The following is a 17,508-nucleotide window of genomic DNA, read 5'->3' as shown; positions in this document are numbered from 1 at the left end:
TGGGTCTCCCAAACTCGGCCCTCCAGCAGTTGTTGGGCCACAACTCCCATAATCCCTGACCACTGGTCCTGCTAGCTAGGGATGTTGGGAGTTGTAGTCCAACAATAACTGGGGACCCAAGTTTGAGGAAACACTGATCTGGGGACTCCGGATGGAAGAACATCGCTAAGCTGGACTCCAACTGTAGTGAGTGGTGGCACCACATAAGGGAAATGATCACAAAGGAGAGGTTGTGCTGGCCCTGTAGTTCCAAGAGGGGAAGAGATGCATCTGGGTTCAAGTTGGTCGCTCACACGCCAAGGAGCCATTCTGGATCTATGCTAACCTACTTTGTTTTCTGGATGGCAACCTATTTTTTATTGGCTATATAGTGGGCACATGCAGAGTGCCTGACCGATTTCTTCCTATATAGCTGTTCTAATGATTTTGAGGCCTTATGATTCTGGAGGTTTCTTCCTCATTTCCATCAAACCAGATACATTCTGCAAGAAGTTATTGATGCAATCTGTAGTCGTTAACCTTAGCTGTGCATGCGTTGGACTGTGTGATTTAACTTCTCAGACCAAAGAATTGGAAGGAACCCCAGGGGCACCCTAGTCCAACCTCTGCAAAACAGGAGCCAGAACTAAAAGTTTCCTGACAGATGACTATCCAACCTCTGCCCCAAAACCTCCACCAACTTTTGAGGGAGTCCATTCCACTCTTCAGCAGCTGTCACTGACAAGATAGTGCAGAGTTTCAAAATTTTAAGTGATCTGGAACTCTTTCATTTCCAACTGGTTTGTTTTTGACAGTTGTTTATTTTTGTTACAGAAACATGTTGCTTGTCGTTAAGGAGCTCAGACTTCCTTGTCTTTCATGTTGTGTTGCATGTGCTGAGTTAAACTGGCAGAGAAGTTGAGACGCTGAAACACTTTTGGCTAATTGGAATGAGGCTTCTCCATCTTCATGGGGCAGGGATAACTTCAGGCACAGAATCCTGTTGGAGGAGCGCAACCCTTTTTCAGACCTTGGCATTACACACCTTGTGCCAGCATAGCCTGGATGAATCTGGATGATGATCAGTGGGCTACAGTCTTTGGAGCTCAGCCATGTCACCTCTTATCAGCACAAGGCTCGGAGGAAGAGGAACCTGGGAGAAGGGAGGGCATGGGAGGTTTCCTTGCATCTTACTTTATAAGCTGGAGAGGTAACAGAGCTCTGAGGTGCCGTAGCTCCCTCCCAAGAACCTCTGGGCAGGAAGGCGGCTCAGCCGATGACTTTCTCATCCTAGAAGACAGAATCTATTTGTGCCAGTAACAATCGTAGGCTGAGTGGCCCAGAAGTAAATACTGATGGCCTAGTTTTCATTTTTGTTGCATGATTGAAAACAGTTCTTGATAGCAAACGCAAAATCATTATGGTATGTGTGCTTGGTTCGTGGAATGAGTGAGTTATGTAGATTTCCCATTTGAAGTTCCGTAGGAATTTTCCTGACAGCATCTCTGTTTCTTTTCAGATCTAAGAACTGGTGCTTTGAGAAACTAGCCAACCCACCTAAAAAAAGAAAATGAGGAAACACCGGCATTTGCCTTTAGCAACCATCTTTTGTCTTTTACTCTCAGGCTACCATAATGCTGATGCCCAGCAGCAAGGAGCTGGTAAGTTGCCATTATCTTTAGGTAACTTGCTTTTTGATGTCTTGAATTTGGCAGAGAGTGAGGACATGTATTTTGGGCCCTAACAAATATTTGTTCAAATCAGTTGTACCAACTGCAGCTTCATATCCCTGAAACTCTGTTGCGTTTCCATAAACACATTCATTGCAGCGATCCCATGACAGAGCCTGGAGACAGATCTCTGTGAATTAAGTAATTGCCCCTGTATAACCTCTTTTTTCCTTACCTTTGCTTACTGGTAGAAATAGTAGGCTGATTTGGATATACCAAGCTTAATTTTCAAAACAAGCCTTAGGCTTGTGAGCTCTCTCTTCCTCCAGCACAGCCACGCAGAGCTCAGAAAATTTTGTCTCTGTTTTAGTTTATTCACCACTTGCCATGACAAACTGTAGTTCATTTTAACTATGGTTGGTAGAAACAAGCCAACTTCAAACCATAGTTTATGAACTTCTTTTGTTTTCACTGACTGTGGTTAATCTGAAATGGAAGGGGAAGGAGGAGCATGTCATCTTGAGGCTTGCCAAGGTTCACTGTGTTAAACTATGGTTTAAAGTTACATCCAAACACGGCCAGTGTCGCTCTTGGTATACATACGTAGCACAGGAAAAATATGGATACTGTTGGCCATGGAAGTCTTCCACCTTCCACCCTCATTCTCATTATTACAATACAAAAGAGGAAACTATTCCCACTCCCTTTCAAAAGTGATCAAAAATTAGTCTGAGACTAATGTTCTAATGTGCTAAGTAGTATTGCAGAATATCCGAGGGCTATTGCACAGGGGTGATTGTAGTAAGTCTTTATACCATTCTTTTTCCCCTACCAATTATTGGCATGCAATTCCAGTGAGCTTTTAAAACCCCAGAATTCTTTCCTGCCTTGGATCAAAATTCCAGTTGGAAAATAATTTCCACATTTCCCTGACGCTGCCAGCCTTTGTTGTCCGCCAAAGCCCTCTGTGCCAGACCCCAGTCCACCAGGCACTATCCCTGCTTCCCATTATGCAGAAGTGGCTTTCCCTGGGTGGGCAGGGGGTGGAGAGGCACAATGCTAGCTTTCTGGCAGCAGGGTCACTGCTGCTTACTTGGAGGAGGTGGGAGGGAAAGTGCAGAGGTTGGCACAGGTTGGGTGCACTGGCAAATGGACTCCAGTGGTGGACCCACCCTGCGCTGACCTCCCAGCCACTGTCCTTCTTCCTCCCTTGGCAAGCAGCAGGAACCCCGCTGCCAGGAAGCCAGTGTTGTGACCCCCACCCCGCTCCAGTGATTTGTTTTCTGCCATTACTTGCTTGTCATTGCTTACTTGTCAGGTGGTGGTTGGCAGTCGCTTTCCCCCTCATTTCCTCCCTCTGCCCTACTGATTAGTCAAATGCTAAGGCAGAATTCCCAGGTGATTGTGGTAGAGGTAGTTCTCCCAAGGATTCTTGCAGCCTAAGCAACCTGGTGACGGAAGCAGAGGCAGTATGGGAGCGAAACACAGCTCCTCTTCCCACTGTCTCTTCATAGGCATGTAAAGGGAAGAAGGAGGTCTTTGGGTCTTTGGTTTTTTTAAAAACTGGTAGCAGGTTCGCAAGGCACTTCCTAAGTCTTCAGATAAACTCAGAAAAATGGTTCAGATGTTTCATTTTTTTTCTGTAAGAAGCATGTAAATAATTTCATGGACTGACATTTTAAATCAGTACAAAAAAACCTACCCATTACTAGTGCAGTGTGATAATTTTCAGCATTGTGCTAACGTAGCATGTGGGGTGGACTTTTCTATAGCTCTAGTTATTTGCAGATTCAGCCAATGTTACAATAAGGCTGTTAACCTTGCAAGTGGGATAACTTCAATTCCCACAAATGCAGCCAACAGAATCAACAGTCAAACTGCCCCTGTATTCTTCAGTGACCTATTCAGGAGCTGCTACCACTGGATCAACAGGTTTTGAGTATGACTTAAAGTCATTGGGAAAGGATGACACATGAACGCATCAGGGTGTTTGCTCGTCCTGCTTAGGTAAGGGAATCCCATATCTAGGGAATATTCCTTTGGAAGAAGTTTCTGTAGCAAGAAACAGCCATAAGTTTACGAAGAATAAAATTATATATTCAGCGTACCATATATTCAACAAGAGCAAACTGATCTGTTGGAATGAGCTTTCCCCCCCTTCCTCCTGCCCCAATTTATTGGGTTTATGGGTTCATAAGGTCTGTGCTCCTGCCAATTATGCCAAGCGGGGTATATGACTATAGAACAAGACTTCCCTCTCCTGGCCTGTGGCCTCTAGAAAATCATAAATCCATGTGTTTTTTTTAAAGATGTGAAAATCGGTGCTGCTGCTGATATAATATTTCTAGTGGATTCTTCTTGGAGCATTGGAAAGGAGCATTTCCAACTTGTTCGGGAGTTTCTGTATGATGTTGTAAAACAATTAGATGTGGGTGGAAACGATTTTCGGTTTGGTCTGGTCCAGTTCAGCGGAAACCCACACACAGAATTCCAGTTAAACACATACCATACTGTACAAGATGTCCTCTCCCATATTTCACACATGCCTTATATGGGGGGAGGAACCAAGACCGGAGAAGGATTAGAGTTTCTAATTCGGAACCATCTTTCTAAAGCTGCTGGAAGCAGGGTGAGCGATGGCGCCCCCCAGGTTATTATAGTGTTAACGGATGGACGATCCCAAGATGATGTGGCTCTCCCGTCATCTGTTCTTAAATCTGCTGATGTAAACATGTTTGCCATTGGAGTGCAGGACGCAGTGGAAGGGGAATTAAAGGAAATAGCAAGCGAACCCCTTGATATGCACTTGTTCAACCTAGCCAACTTTACTGCTCTCCACGGCATTGTGGGAGACTTAGTTGCAAGTATTCGCTCATCTATGACTCCAGAAATGGCTGGAGCAAAAGGAGTGATTAAAGACATCACAGGTAACGCTGTTCTGCTGTGATATTGCAATACTTGTACTCAAGGGAGGTGTTGCAATTGGTGCTCTTCCCATCATCTTAGACATTTGGATGTGTGGACCAAGGGCCTTTCCCGGCAACAGTAACCGCAGGAATCAAATTGAAAAGATGGGAGGAAGAAATAACAAAATAGTGAAGTTTTGCTGCAGATCTCCCTGCATGCGCCCTGCGCGAAGGATTCCGTGCTTGAGTGCTATGGTCAGGGAGTGCCTAACCTATAATAAATGTATACAATTATGAGATATATAAAGTATTTTAAAATTTTACAGAGTGTCATGTAGATGGGTGGAATGTTGCTTATCTCACTACAGCAAGTGATAAGTAACTCAAGGGAGTGCTGGAAAAATTCTCTGCACACTGGGGGGCTGTGTTAGCGCAAGATGCCTGGTCCCTCTCCTTTTCAGCTGCTGAGTAACAAAAGCCAGAATTGTCTGGAAAGGCCCTAAGTTGCACATCTGAGGGGTTAAAAACAAAGGCTGCTCAATTTGGCATATTTTTTGCTACAGGCTCTAAAGCAGAATCACATACAAATGAAGTCCAAAGTGTTTCCTTATCCTGTGGTCATTAATAAAGTACATTTAGATGTGACATAGAAGATTGTTATCGTAACCACATTTTGTGAGGGAGGCTGCTGCAGCTGAGATAATGGTGTGCTCAAGAACACCTGAATCGCAGTGAATGAAGATCTGGCAAGACTCTATCAGCACACCTTAGCTTACATTTACTGCAGATACAGAACTAGAACTAAATGAATGTTGCTTGCGAAACTTAAGCTCCCCTCCTCCACTCCATAGCTGTCGACATTTCCCTTTTTTTAAGGGAAATTTCCTTATTCCGAATAGGATTGCCCACAAGAAAAGGGAAAAGTTGACAGCTATGCTCCACTGATGTGCCTTCCTAGAGCTACACTTTATGTGAAAAAAGTGTCTATGTGCCCAAGGACTTTCCCAAGATCAGGTGGCCTCCTTCCTGTTCTCAGGTAATATACAGGCTTGAAATGCGGGGCAAAGAGCTCCCTTGTGGTTTTCGTATTTGCAATAGTTTACACAGGAAGTGGGCCTTGGCCATGGCAGTGGGAGCATGTCGCTGGTCAAGCCCAGTTTCCTTGATGGCCACCTGGAGATTCCCCTTTACCTGTTAATCTTTCCAGGTGCTGTGGCAGCTGCCATCTACCTCTGCCCGCTCCCCATCCCTTTTGTAGGACCCCTTCCCTACTGCTCACTACTAGAGGTAGGAGAGGGGCCGTATAGAAGGGGTGGGAGAAAAGCACACCTGGCAAGTCTAATCAAGGAAACGCCTACGATGAAAGAGAGAGAAATGGAAGTCAGGCAAAGTGGAAGATTTCCTCTTACTTCATATCTTCCTGTTCCTCATTAAATGGAAGGAAATGGGAGCAAAAGGATTTTTTAAAGGGAATCCTGAATGTGAAAAGCTATTGAGTTTAATCTGATAGAGCGATTCTCTCGCATTGTGGACTTCTCAGACCTTTGTTTTTATACCCTGGGATGCATGAAAGGAGAAATGGATGTTTTGAATGTTGCAGGTTGACAGCAATATGCAGGTTATAACACTCATCTTGTCCTGTCTGATTAACTCCATTATGTGCTCCATCATCCGCCATTGCATTGCTGCATGATACACAGGCAAACAGATGTTTCTCTCATTTTTCTGCAAATCTTATGGGGCAAAATTCAGATTCATTGAGGTCACTGATGAGCTGGCCATTTAGATATCAGAATGAATTTTTAATGTTTTTAAGTAAAATTTTAAAAAGCATATCGGAAACCTATGGTAACCTTTGTTGCCAGGAAGGACTTCCATCACTGCCTTTAAAGCAATTGAAATAGATTCCCAGATCTTGCTGTAAAGAATCGCCATGCAAAAAAGGTCAATTCAAGGCAAGACATCTTCATAACGTCCTTTAGAGAACTTGAGCATGCAGGAGGCAGAGAGATGTGAAACGCATATTGTAGGATCTTCCCTTTACCTCTAACGGTTTAGGAAAGTACACATTCATCTCTGGGTCTCTTTGAGAGCCTTCTGCCAGAGTTTAATCTGTATTGGAACCAATATGGTGGGATCCTCTTATCTGAGCAGAAGCTCTGATTTAGCCCTCACATCACCACGAGATTCTTGGTTCATCTTTATGCCGTGGTATATATGAGTTCATGGTCTGGCAGAGCCCAGCGTGGAGAGCTGGCTTGTGAAATATATATTGCAAATGGTATATGAGTTGAACAGTGCTTAAAGGTAACTGTGCACAAGGGTTATTCCAGTTATTCACAGAATGTGTATAACTATATACAGTACAGGGTGTATCATTCAAAAATATTACTATAGTTGCCGGCATCCAAAAGTAATGTTCTTTTTCTAGAAATGGTCATATAATTGGCTTAATAAGCTTATATATATCAAGGCATAACATGATATTTAATCAATTACAAATACTTTTTTACCTGAGATAGAATGTTAAACCCAACAGGTGCTTTTTACAGCCTCCACATATTAAATGTCATGATGATATGTTCCCAAAGTTGTATTAAAGGACAGGTTTTGGTCATGCTGGAAATGAATTACTTAACCAGTTCAGAGTTCACTTTTGTCATTGTCCTGATACATATTTTACCGCATCATGGTTAATGACTAAGTCACTGCTTCCTTTCTAAGCCAACAATCCTTTGCTTAGTTGTGTAACAAAGCATGCTTTAATTTGCCCTCCACCACCAGCCTAATCCTTCATTGTGTACTTCAGTATAATGGTATTTCAGTTGTGACAAATTATCCAGCTGTTATGTATACTTCCTCCCTATTTCTTTGAGATCAGCAGTATTTCAGTTTATGGGACCTTCAGGTCATGTAGTAAATACCAGCACACAAGGTTTTTGTGGCTGACAAAGAGTGTGATAGTTAAAATGGCAAAACAGAAAACTTGAAGCATTCCAGAATGTTCAGTATATTTATTCATCACAGATGTATCCTGTCCCTTCCTCAGGGGGCTGAGGGCTAGAGTTAAGGAAGATCAAGTTACAAGTGAGGTTGTTGAGGATCAGCTATCGTGACCTGAGCCAACTCTCAGTGGTCCAAGTCCATCGTTCTCTCCACTGGTAGCATAAACTGTGAGATAGTCACTATAAAAGAGCAAACACTGGCCAAATTTGATCTAAATATACTTTAAAGATAATGTAATGCCAGAGTTTGGTGGCTTTTCCTCTAATCATCTTGATGAATTTAAATATTCATGAAATACTGTAGTATTCTTGTATTGTCTGTTCAGCCCCAGTTTTGGCCATTTTATAGTGGGGCACTAAATTTTGCTGTGAGCGGAGGACACTTGTCTATTGTGTGAAGCTAAACATGATCCACATTCAGCTGCTTGTGGATAAAAGAACCAGAGCAGGCACTGTTCCAGATCAACAGTTTTACAAGAAAACTCCACGTATGGAGACTGACGTGTTAAGGGTCATTTGTTAAGACACAGTGATTTTGGTCAGATTCCCAAACACTCAGATTAGTTTAGGACAGTTCAGATTATAGCAAGCCATGGGTGACTTCACCTGACTAATGACTATGGTAATTAATCTGCGATAAGTGCATCAGTGCCAGCTGACCTCCCATTGAGATGTTCCACGTAATTTTACATTTCTTATATCCAAAAACAGCTGATCATTCAGGAAGAATTCTCATATATAAGGTTGGATAATTGTGTTATGACTGACTTCATCACCTTGTTTTAACATGATTCTGCATTACTTGATTGAATATCCAGTAGTCATATGGTACGTCAAGAATAAAAGCAGAAATGTCTTCATTAGAAATGCAATTTTAAACAATATTCCTATAAATCATGTCTACAAGCATATTTATATAGGTTTTCTTTCTACTCCTTAGAGAAAAAAAGGTGGGATATAAATAAATAAATAATTTTAGTGTTTATATCATTAGTAAACATGTAGACATACCTTAAATATTAAGAACAAATATATGGTCAATATACTGTGATACTTATTTGACCTTTGAAAACATTGCCTTATATCCTGGTCAATTCTTGATTGGAATTGTTAAACGCATTTGAACATATATTTTTGATATACACAATTCCCTTCTTTCCAGGATTTCCCTAAGAAGCTCTAAAGTTGTTTTATAATCTATCATTAGATTAACATTTTAACCATTTTACTTGTACTTTCAGGTTTGTAGCCTGTAAAGTTTTCCCTCTTATTGCAAGGGTTTCTGCCTACAAAGGGGGACTTCCTTGCTCTCTCATCTCCCTGGTTATTTGTTGGCCAAATGCGCCTGAAAGCGCAGCCTGAGAAGGTGTTGTGCATGGGCCAGGTCACAGAAGATAGCAACTATAAAGGCCGCATGCCTTACGCATGAAGGTGATGTTGTATAGCACAGCCTCATGTATCAGTGTGCACAAAGAGGTGGGAGTCATCTGCCCACAAATGCAAAACGTAATAAACTATACAATGAAAATATTGTCACTCCCCAACCCTCAAGTAGACCTATGTGAGAATTCTTTCAGGTACAATGTTTTTAGCAATTAATAGATATGATCTGGTCATTCATATTCAATCAGAATGCAGAACTAGCAGGCAATTTGATCTTGGCCACCTTGTGTTTTGTTCCTCCATATTCGTGTTTCTTGCTGGTTTCCGAAGAAACATGTCAGAACAACTTGCATGGAATCACTTTGTTTAATGCTTTCACCTGTTGCATTTCTCTCTCTCTTTTTTTTAAGCACAAGAATCTGCTGACATTATTTTCCTTATTGACGGATCAAACAACATCGGCGCTGGCGCTATCGCAGCCATTCGTGATTTCCTTGCAAATTTTATTGAAAAACTCTCAGTTGGAGCTGAGCACATACGCATTGGGGTAGTGACGTATAGTGATCAACCCAGAACTGCATTCTTCTTGAACAGCTACACCCAAAAAGCTGACATTTTAAATGCAGTGAAGGCCCTTAGCCTGCCGGGTGGCGAGGAAGCGAATATTGGGGAAGCTCTTGAGCATGTGGTGCAAAACCACTTCACCCGGTCCGGAGGCAGCAGGATAGAGGAGGGTGTCCCCCAGATCTTAGTGCTGATAAGCGGCAGTGAGTCTAGCGATGACCTTAGAGAGGGGATTTTGGCCATAAAGAAAGCGAGTATATTTTCATTTAGCATTGGGGTCGAGAATGCTGACAATGTAGAGCTTCAGCAAATTGCTACTGACGGAAGCTTCGTGTATACTGCCCTGGACACAAATAACCTTGGCGAACTTCAAGATCTCTTACTGCCAAACATTGTTGGAGTGGCCCAGAGGCTCATTTTGTTAGATGGCCCAACCATGCTTACAGAAGGTATGTATTTTTTTATTTTAATGAACCATTGTATTGCATTCAGTTATTTATACTCATTTACGGGAGCTTATAAACAGCCCTCTTGGAGTCAGAGTGCCTGAGGAGTCAGAGTGAATCATGGCTTTACACAGGCTCCTGTAGCAAATTCATATAGGACTTTGAAAATATATATCTACATACAGTGGTACCTCGGGTTACGAACTTACCTCATTCTTAACCCAAAACCGTTCTTAACCTGAGGCACGCTTTCGCTAATGGGGCCTCCCGCTGCTGCCATGCCGCCAGCGCACAATTTCCGTTCTCATCCTGGGGCAAAGTTCTCAACCCAAGGTACTACTTCCGGGTTAGCGGAGTTTGTAAAACGAAGTGTTTGAAACCCAAAGCGTTTGTAACCCAAGGTACCACTGTATATAAAATGCACAAGTGCAGATAGAACAATTGCCGCTGTGGTCAAGTGTGGCTGTGGGATGGGAAAGAGGCAAGATCTCTGAGCCCCACTGCTGACCTACAAGATCTTTGGCACTGGAGAACAGAATCCTTATGGTGCCCCTTCCATGGAAAAACTTGGGTGCGTGATGGAAATAACCAACACTGTGCAGTTTTAATGGCAACCTCAGGCCTTACTTTTTAATGTTATTGATTGCTAAAGGGATATTCAATTGAAGTTTACTCTATTTGTAAGAATTAGAAATTCTGCATGGTGGGTGGTGCTGTTAGTGCTTTACCTTAATACTAATATAGTCAGATGCTAGTATTAATACATTAATAGTAATGCTTAATAGCTAGCTGACTTTAAAATGGTTCACAAGGGCAAACAACCCACCCACAAGCATTTCAGGAGCATGGTGTGTTACTGCCAGGCATCTGTAGGAGCACTTCTGAAATCAGTTGCTGGCACAGCACCCCCACCTGTGGGTTGTACACACAGCTGTCATTTCTGTGACTGTAGCAACATTTTGTCAAGCTGCTGCCTATCTGAATTTGATGTATACAACCATGTGTACAGTCCTCCCATGGAGATTCTACTTTATTTATATAGTAATTTAACTTGTAGCCTATTGGCACCTACATGCCAGCACTGCCAGCTGTGAGACCAAGGTGTTCATACTTTTGCAGTTTCATACATGCCCTGGTTGATGCAGAGGAGCTATTCATACTGGGGTCCCTAATAATAATAATAATATTTTTAAATTTATACCCCATCCATCTGCCTGGGTTTCCCCAGCCATTCTGGGCTGCTTCCAGCACATATAAAAACACAATAAAACATCAAACATTAAAAACCTCCCAATACAAGGCTGCCTTCAGATATCTTCTAAAAGTTGTGTAGTTCTTTATCTCCTTGGCATTTGATGGGAGGGTGCCACTGCCAAGAAGGCCTCTTCCTGGTTCCCTGCTGCTTCACTTCTTGCAGTGAGGGAACCGCCAGAAGGCCCTCGGAGCTGGACCTCAGTGTCCGGGCATAACGATGGGGGTGGAGACGCTCCTTCAGGTATACTGGGCTGAGGCCATTTAGGGCTTTAAAGGTCAGCACCAACACTTTGAATTGTGCTCGGAAACATACTGGGAGCCAATGTAGGTCTCTCAGGACTGGTGTTATATGGTCTCGGTGGCCACTCTCAGTCACCAGTCTAGCTGCCACATTCTAGATTGATTGTAGTTTCTGGGTCACCTTCAGAGGTAGCCCCTCGTAGAGCGCATGGTAGTAGTCCAAGCGGGAGATAACCAGGGCATGCACCACTCTAGCAAGACAGTCCCTGGGCAGGTAGGGTCTCAGTCTGCGTACGAGATGGAGCTGGTAGACAGCTGACCTGGACACAGAATTGACCTGTGAGTCCAACTGTGAGTCCAAAATGACTCCCAGGCTGTGCACCTGCTCCTTCAGGGGCACAGTTGCCCCATTCAGGACCAGGGAGTCCTCCCCACACACACACCCCATCCCTCCAAAACAGTACTTCTGTCTTGTCAGGATTCAACCTCAATCTGTTAGTCGCCATCGCTCACACAAGACCTTCACTGCCTTCACTGGTTCTGATTTAAAAGAGAGGTAGAGTTGGGTATGATCTCTGCACATGACTCAAAGGCAAAGGGTGGGCTATGCCAAGCCATCCACTCTATACCATACACAGTACAATAATTAATAGAATAATGAATACTTTGTTGCATAGTAGGTCTTTGGACAACAGTTTAGATGTCCCCAGACCTCGTCATACGAAGTATTCCTTCCTCATGAAAAATGAATCTTCAGGTGTTTTTCCTAAAATACACATAACCTCACTTTCCTCCAACCCAGGAGCTATCAGTTGTCCCAAGTGCCCAATTACATCTGCTGGGGACAGGCAGTTTTGTTGTTTGTGTCTCTGCCCCGGCATTCCTTCCCATCTCACAACCACAAAGTGCTCTTGACAACAGGGTGGCGCAAGTGTTGCTGCTCCTACACCCCCCGCCAAGAAGTGCCAGGCAGACCCTTTCACTGCACTTCTTTCAGCACCTGCCAAAAGCAATTTTGTTAAAGCAAGCCTACTCAAAGCTGGATAGCTCAGCTGGTTAAAGCCTGGTGCTGATAATTCCTGCCCTGCTGGGGCTTAGACTGCATGATTCTCAGGGTCCCTTCCAACTCCACGATTCAGACATATTTTATTTATTTTTATTTATTGAATTTATATAAGGTGTACAGATATTTTAATCTGTGGTTTTTGTTTGCAATGTGTATTTTTAGTCTGTTAATTCTGGAGATGGGAAGGTCTGGGGAAAAAATGGAAAAATTGGGGGAAAAAACCAGTTTTTTCTGGGGGTTTTCCAAAGCCGTTTCCCCCCAGAAAAATTGTAAAAAAATCAAAACCCAATTTGATATTGTTTGAATATTCCACACACTTCCTTGCCCATTCTCCCCCCCCCAAAAAAACAGCTTTGGAATTTTTTTTTTTTAAAAAACCTGCCCCCCCCCCAATTTTTCCAGTTTTTTTCCAGGCTTTCCCATCTCTAGATTCCTTAAAAGTGGGAACAAACATTATGTGGCACTTAGAAAAGTGTCAGTTCTGCAAATCAAAGTGGTCAAGCGTATTTGAGATGAGATTTCAGTTGAAAAAAATGCTGGTTTTGTATATTGATGGACTAGATTATTCTAATTCAAGGATCAATTTATCAGAACTTTCTAGAATAAGTTTTTTAAAGTATAGTTTAGTATAATTTACAATGCCTTTGCAACGTAGAGATGATTTCAGATACAACCTGGAATTACAAATTTACCCCCAAAGAATAATTAATCTATTCTGCTTCCGTATAGAATATGATTGTGTCTTTTAGTGAAATTATATAAACCATTAGGACAAAGCAGAGGAAGCTAGTATTATGCGGTGGAAGTTAAATGCATAGTTCCATCAGGTGTGGAAAGTCTGCAGGTGTTAAACGAGCTGAAGCTGATTTTTAAAAAAGGAAAGAAAAAGATCTCCCGTAACAAACTCTGGGCATCCAGAGAAAGATATGGATCCAGTAGACCCCCCCAGCCCAAAGCTGTGAGGTTGATTTTACAAGGGGAGTGAAACCCCATCTAGAAGGGGCCACTCACCTGATCTAGACTGCTAGTACCGTACTCTAGCAACATCCCTTCTGTCTTGTCTGAATTAAGTTTAAACTTCCTCTGCCTGCCTGAGATTGGACAATGGAAACAACAGGTGGAGTTCAGTGTTGTCTACATGTTGATTGGACTTCAGCCCAGAGTTCCAGGATGAGTGGCAGGGAGGAACTTGGGTAGACCATCATGCTGAGATAGCCGCCTTCAGACTCCAGATTTCTTTGTATACCACACAGTTTGTTTTCACACATTTAGGGAACATGCATAGATCCTTCCTAGGCTTTTAAACTGAAAAGTAAACTGATAGAAAGATTATGGTCTCTTTCTCACAAAGATGGTAAACCTTAAGATGGCCCACTTCAGGCTTCAGATGAGGATTCACATGGCAGAACTTTCCTGCACATACATGGAACATGGGATTCTAACATGATCAGTGTAGAGCATATTCTTTCCATGCAGAAGATCCCAGATTAAACAACAAAGTAAGCCTAGGAAGGATGACTGTTTGAAACCATTGCTGTATAGATACTGGCTGTACCTCAGTATAAGGCAACTTCTTAAAATTTTGCAGGAATGTGTTTTTCTATTTTTTTGTGTCAAGGAAATTGTTCCTTTGCAAGAATGCCTGAAAACTGAATTTTCTACCTCACAGAAAACTAGTATTACTAAATCAGTGTAAAGGCGCAACTGATTTTCCACTACTTTGGTCCTCTAAGCACACTAGTTATAATCCTGCAAGCTCTTCTATGTGGAACATAGGCTTATATTGCAGTCTTTCTCTGTGTCTGCAGTGAACACTAGTCATAGGACTAATCACCTGAAATTCACAGGTATAATGTGTTTGCTGTAGATTCACAATGCAAGTTGCCATTAGGTGCCCTGCAATGGTATTTAATCGGTCCCAGCTCCTGCCAACCTAGCAGTTCGAAAGCATGTCAAAGTGCAAGTAGATGAACAAGTACCATTCTGGCGGGAAGGTAAATGGCGTTTCCATGTGCTGCTCTGGTTTTGGTGTTCCGTTGCACCAGAAGTGGCTTAGTTATGCTGGCCACATGACCCAGAAAAAACTGTCTGCGGTCAAACGTCGGCTCCCTCAGCCAGTAAAGCGCAACCCCAGAGTCGTTCAAAACTGGGCTTAACTGTCAGGCGTCCTTTACCTTTTAATGGTATTTACACAAGGTTGTTAGTGAAGACCCTGAGCAAACTTTAAATCCTGAATTGTCACTTGATATTACAACCTTGATCATATCACAGTGAGAACTTCTTCCCTGCTCTAATTAATATTACATTAGGCATAGTGTCACATAACTTGCTAAAATTGTATTTTGAGCTCCTTGTGGACAGTATGGAGCGTTTTCTGCTAGTTACCAGTCACTTTCCAGGAATTCGGATTGAAAGCCTTTGTGATAATAAAACTATGGAGGGGAAATAGAGCTGACCCATATGTGGGTAATTAATAAAAGAATCAGCTGAGCGCTTAGATTCAAAACATGGGGCTTTACATCTCTCCAGTGGGAGAGAGCCCCCAGCAGCATTAAAAAAGGAATAAAGCAGTGGTATAGCATGAGATATAGGTTGTTAAACCCTTTTGCATATCCCATTTAGTGTCAGGCTTCGGAGAAACGCACCCCCCCCCCCGGCTCTGCATCAGCAGAACACAGAAATTAGAGTCCCTTACCTGTTTAAGAGTGTTTAATGATCAGAGCAAAAGAACAACGCAGCCATTCTCGGAATAAAGGTGCTCCCAATTAAGCTTCCCTCTGACTTCCCCCTGAGTCATCTTCATCACTTCCTCCTTCTTGCAACCTGATCTCACAACCACTGAGTCTTCTGCATAGCAACCTTATCAGCTCTCCTTGCCCTTGGAGATAAAGGCTGAACACTTTCTAGTGAAGGGGAGTCCGTTATCTCTCTCTCTTCCTCTTCTGCCTCTCCTAGTTGTTCCCCACTCAGCTCTGCCCACCTATTGTTTTCCGAACTATGTCCCTCTGCAAACCAGTTCTCTAAATCTATGCTGCTCCACTGTTCCTGGGCAGCTTCAGGATCCTGGTCAGGAGCAGAAAGAGGGGAAGGTTCCCACCATTCCTCATCAAAGCTGTAATCCTCAGACATTTAGTCTGCTTTAAAGCTCTTCCCCCACCCCCGCAATGAATGGACCATGCACTCTTAAGTAAGTTTTAGATGTTTTGCTTACCAAATCCAAAGGTCTAGTTCATGCATTATTCCATGCAGCAGCAAGGAGAACACAAGTAGATTACTCTTCTGTGCAAAATACGGCATATAGTTTCAAACACGTAGTCTGAACTTGGAGCAAGTTTAGTCATGTCCATCCTCGTCAGTTATATAGCGAGAAATGAAGTGAGAGAAAGGAAGAGAAGAACCTTCACTTCCTCCGTCACAGAGAAGAGGGGTTGTGACCTATCTTTGTCTAGGAACAGAACTCTCTGGTCTTACATGGTACACTTTTTTTTCTTCCCCAAACATTTCGACCCCGCAACTGGTCTAAAGTGAATTATGGTGAATTTCAAGGCTGAATTCAAGCAACCCTGCCCTGCTGGTCACAGCTCCAGAATTACTACTGACTTAATTAGACTTTGATTCATTATGTCTTGTTGTACATTGTATGGTACTGAACCACACACGCCCACCCGTAGTTTACCCCTATACTAGCTTTCTCCCTATTGAGTGCTGAGTTCATTTTGCTTTGTAGGAGTAGTAAAGTCTTTACCACATTAGTTTTAGGAGACAGATTAATTCCATTTAAAAAATAAGAAGCATGGACACTGAAAGATCGAAGAAATAACCTTTTTTAAAAAAGTTTCCTGGACTGGATTCTGGCCCTTCTAGTCACTTTCCTATTACAGAATCCAATTGCCCAGTTGAGCCGCGTTAGCAAATCCAGGAGGGAAGAAGTGGTTCAGATGAAGAAATTCAAGGACTATCTTGGGAAATATTACAAAATTAGTGAATGTTAGATTGATGTTGGATAGAATCTAAGTGGTTATCAGCTGTAATGATTAAGATAATTGGGGGGGGGGAGAAGAAAGAAAGGTGTAAAATTAAGTGAAAATTAAGGGTGAGGATTTGCTGAATGAATAATTTGAATTGGAATACAAAAAGGGGAGGTATGAGGAGGTCCGAGAAATAAGTTAAAAGAAAATAAGTGAATAAAATTATATGTGTTTTTAATTTTTGTATTTTTGTATTTTGTCTTTTTTGTATAACCTTTGAAAAGTTAATAAATATATTTTTTTAAAAAAAGAAGTGGTTCAGATGAGCACATGGAAGTTCTGGCTATGAAGCAAATGTGGTGCCAATGGCCTCATGTCCTCATCTCCCTGGTGCTGGGGGGTGGGATCAGGGCTGGTAAAGAAGAAGATGGGGGAGGGCCCGGAAGGGAGCTTGGGGGTGGGGCAGTTTACTGGGCCGATGTGTCGAGGCTGGAGGTATATAAATGGAAGTGGTGGTCCATCCTGAGAAGAGCAGGGCTGGGCAGTGAGTCTGATATCTTCAGATGGTTGGCAAAGGCAACACGGTTGGTACTTCGTTGGGAGAAGATAGGTTTGTGGAAAGGAAAGGCAGCTCCATAGCAAAAAGGGAGGAGACCTGTTCCAGAGGCTTATTGCCTTCATGTCTTACCTGCAAGCTTCCTAAAAGCATCAGATTGGCCTCTGCTGGGAACAGGGTGCAGGCCTAGTGACCCCCATTGATCTGACACAACAGAGCTCTTCTTACCATCCTTATTTCACAGTGCAGAGCCGTGAACTGACTGTGTGACTATTGCAGAGGGATCTTCTGCAGCACTATTAAAACCTTGTGTAAAAATGATCATTTGGATTTAGTACATTCGAATTACAATACAGTTCAGTATAGCTCAGCATAAACAAATGTGGGGGTGGGAGGGGGGACGACAAAAAAGAAAGACACCTTTTGTAAGATATAGCCCCTAGAAGGTATGTAGTGATAAGGAATTGATTG

The 17,508-nt window shown here is 42.7% G+C and overlaps 1 protein-coding gene across 16 annotated transcripts in view; it reads left to right on the top strand.

Annotated features, from left to right (window-relative positions):
* Positions 1 to 17,508, top strand: part of COL6A3 (collagen type VI alpha 3 chain) — a 113,179-nt gene that overhangs the window by 23,835 nt on the left and 71,836 nt on the right. For 11 of the 16 annotated variants that reach the window (XM_083471352.1, XM_083471364.1, XM_083471366.1 and 8 more), the window contains exons 2-4: positions 1,499 to 1,640; positions 3,959 to 4,576; positions 9,354 to 9,956. In XM_083471352.1, the coding sequence (XP_083327478.1) occupies positions 1,550 to 1,640; positions 3,959 to 4,576; positions 9,354 to 9,956 (1,312 nt within the window). In that variant the 5' untranslated portion in view covers positions 1,499 to 1,549. The remainder of the gene's footprint in view (positions 1 to 1,498; positions 1,641 to 3,958; positions 4,577 to 9,353; positions 9,957 to 17,508) is intronic. The other 5 variants (XM_083471355.1, XM_083471358.1, XM_083471354.1 and 2 more) reach the window with 2 other exon arrangements.

Source organism: Podarcis liolepis, assembly GCF_965112155.1.
Source record: "Podarcis liolepis genome assembly, chromosome: 1".
NCBI lineage: Eukaryota > Metazoa > Chordata > Lepidosauria > Squamata > Lacertidae > Podarcis > Podarcis liolepis.
This window is presented reverse-complemented; position numbering and strand designations above follow the sequence as displayed.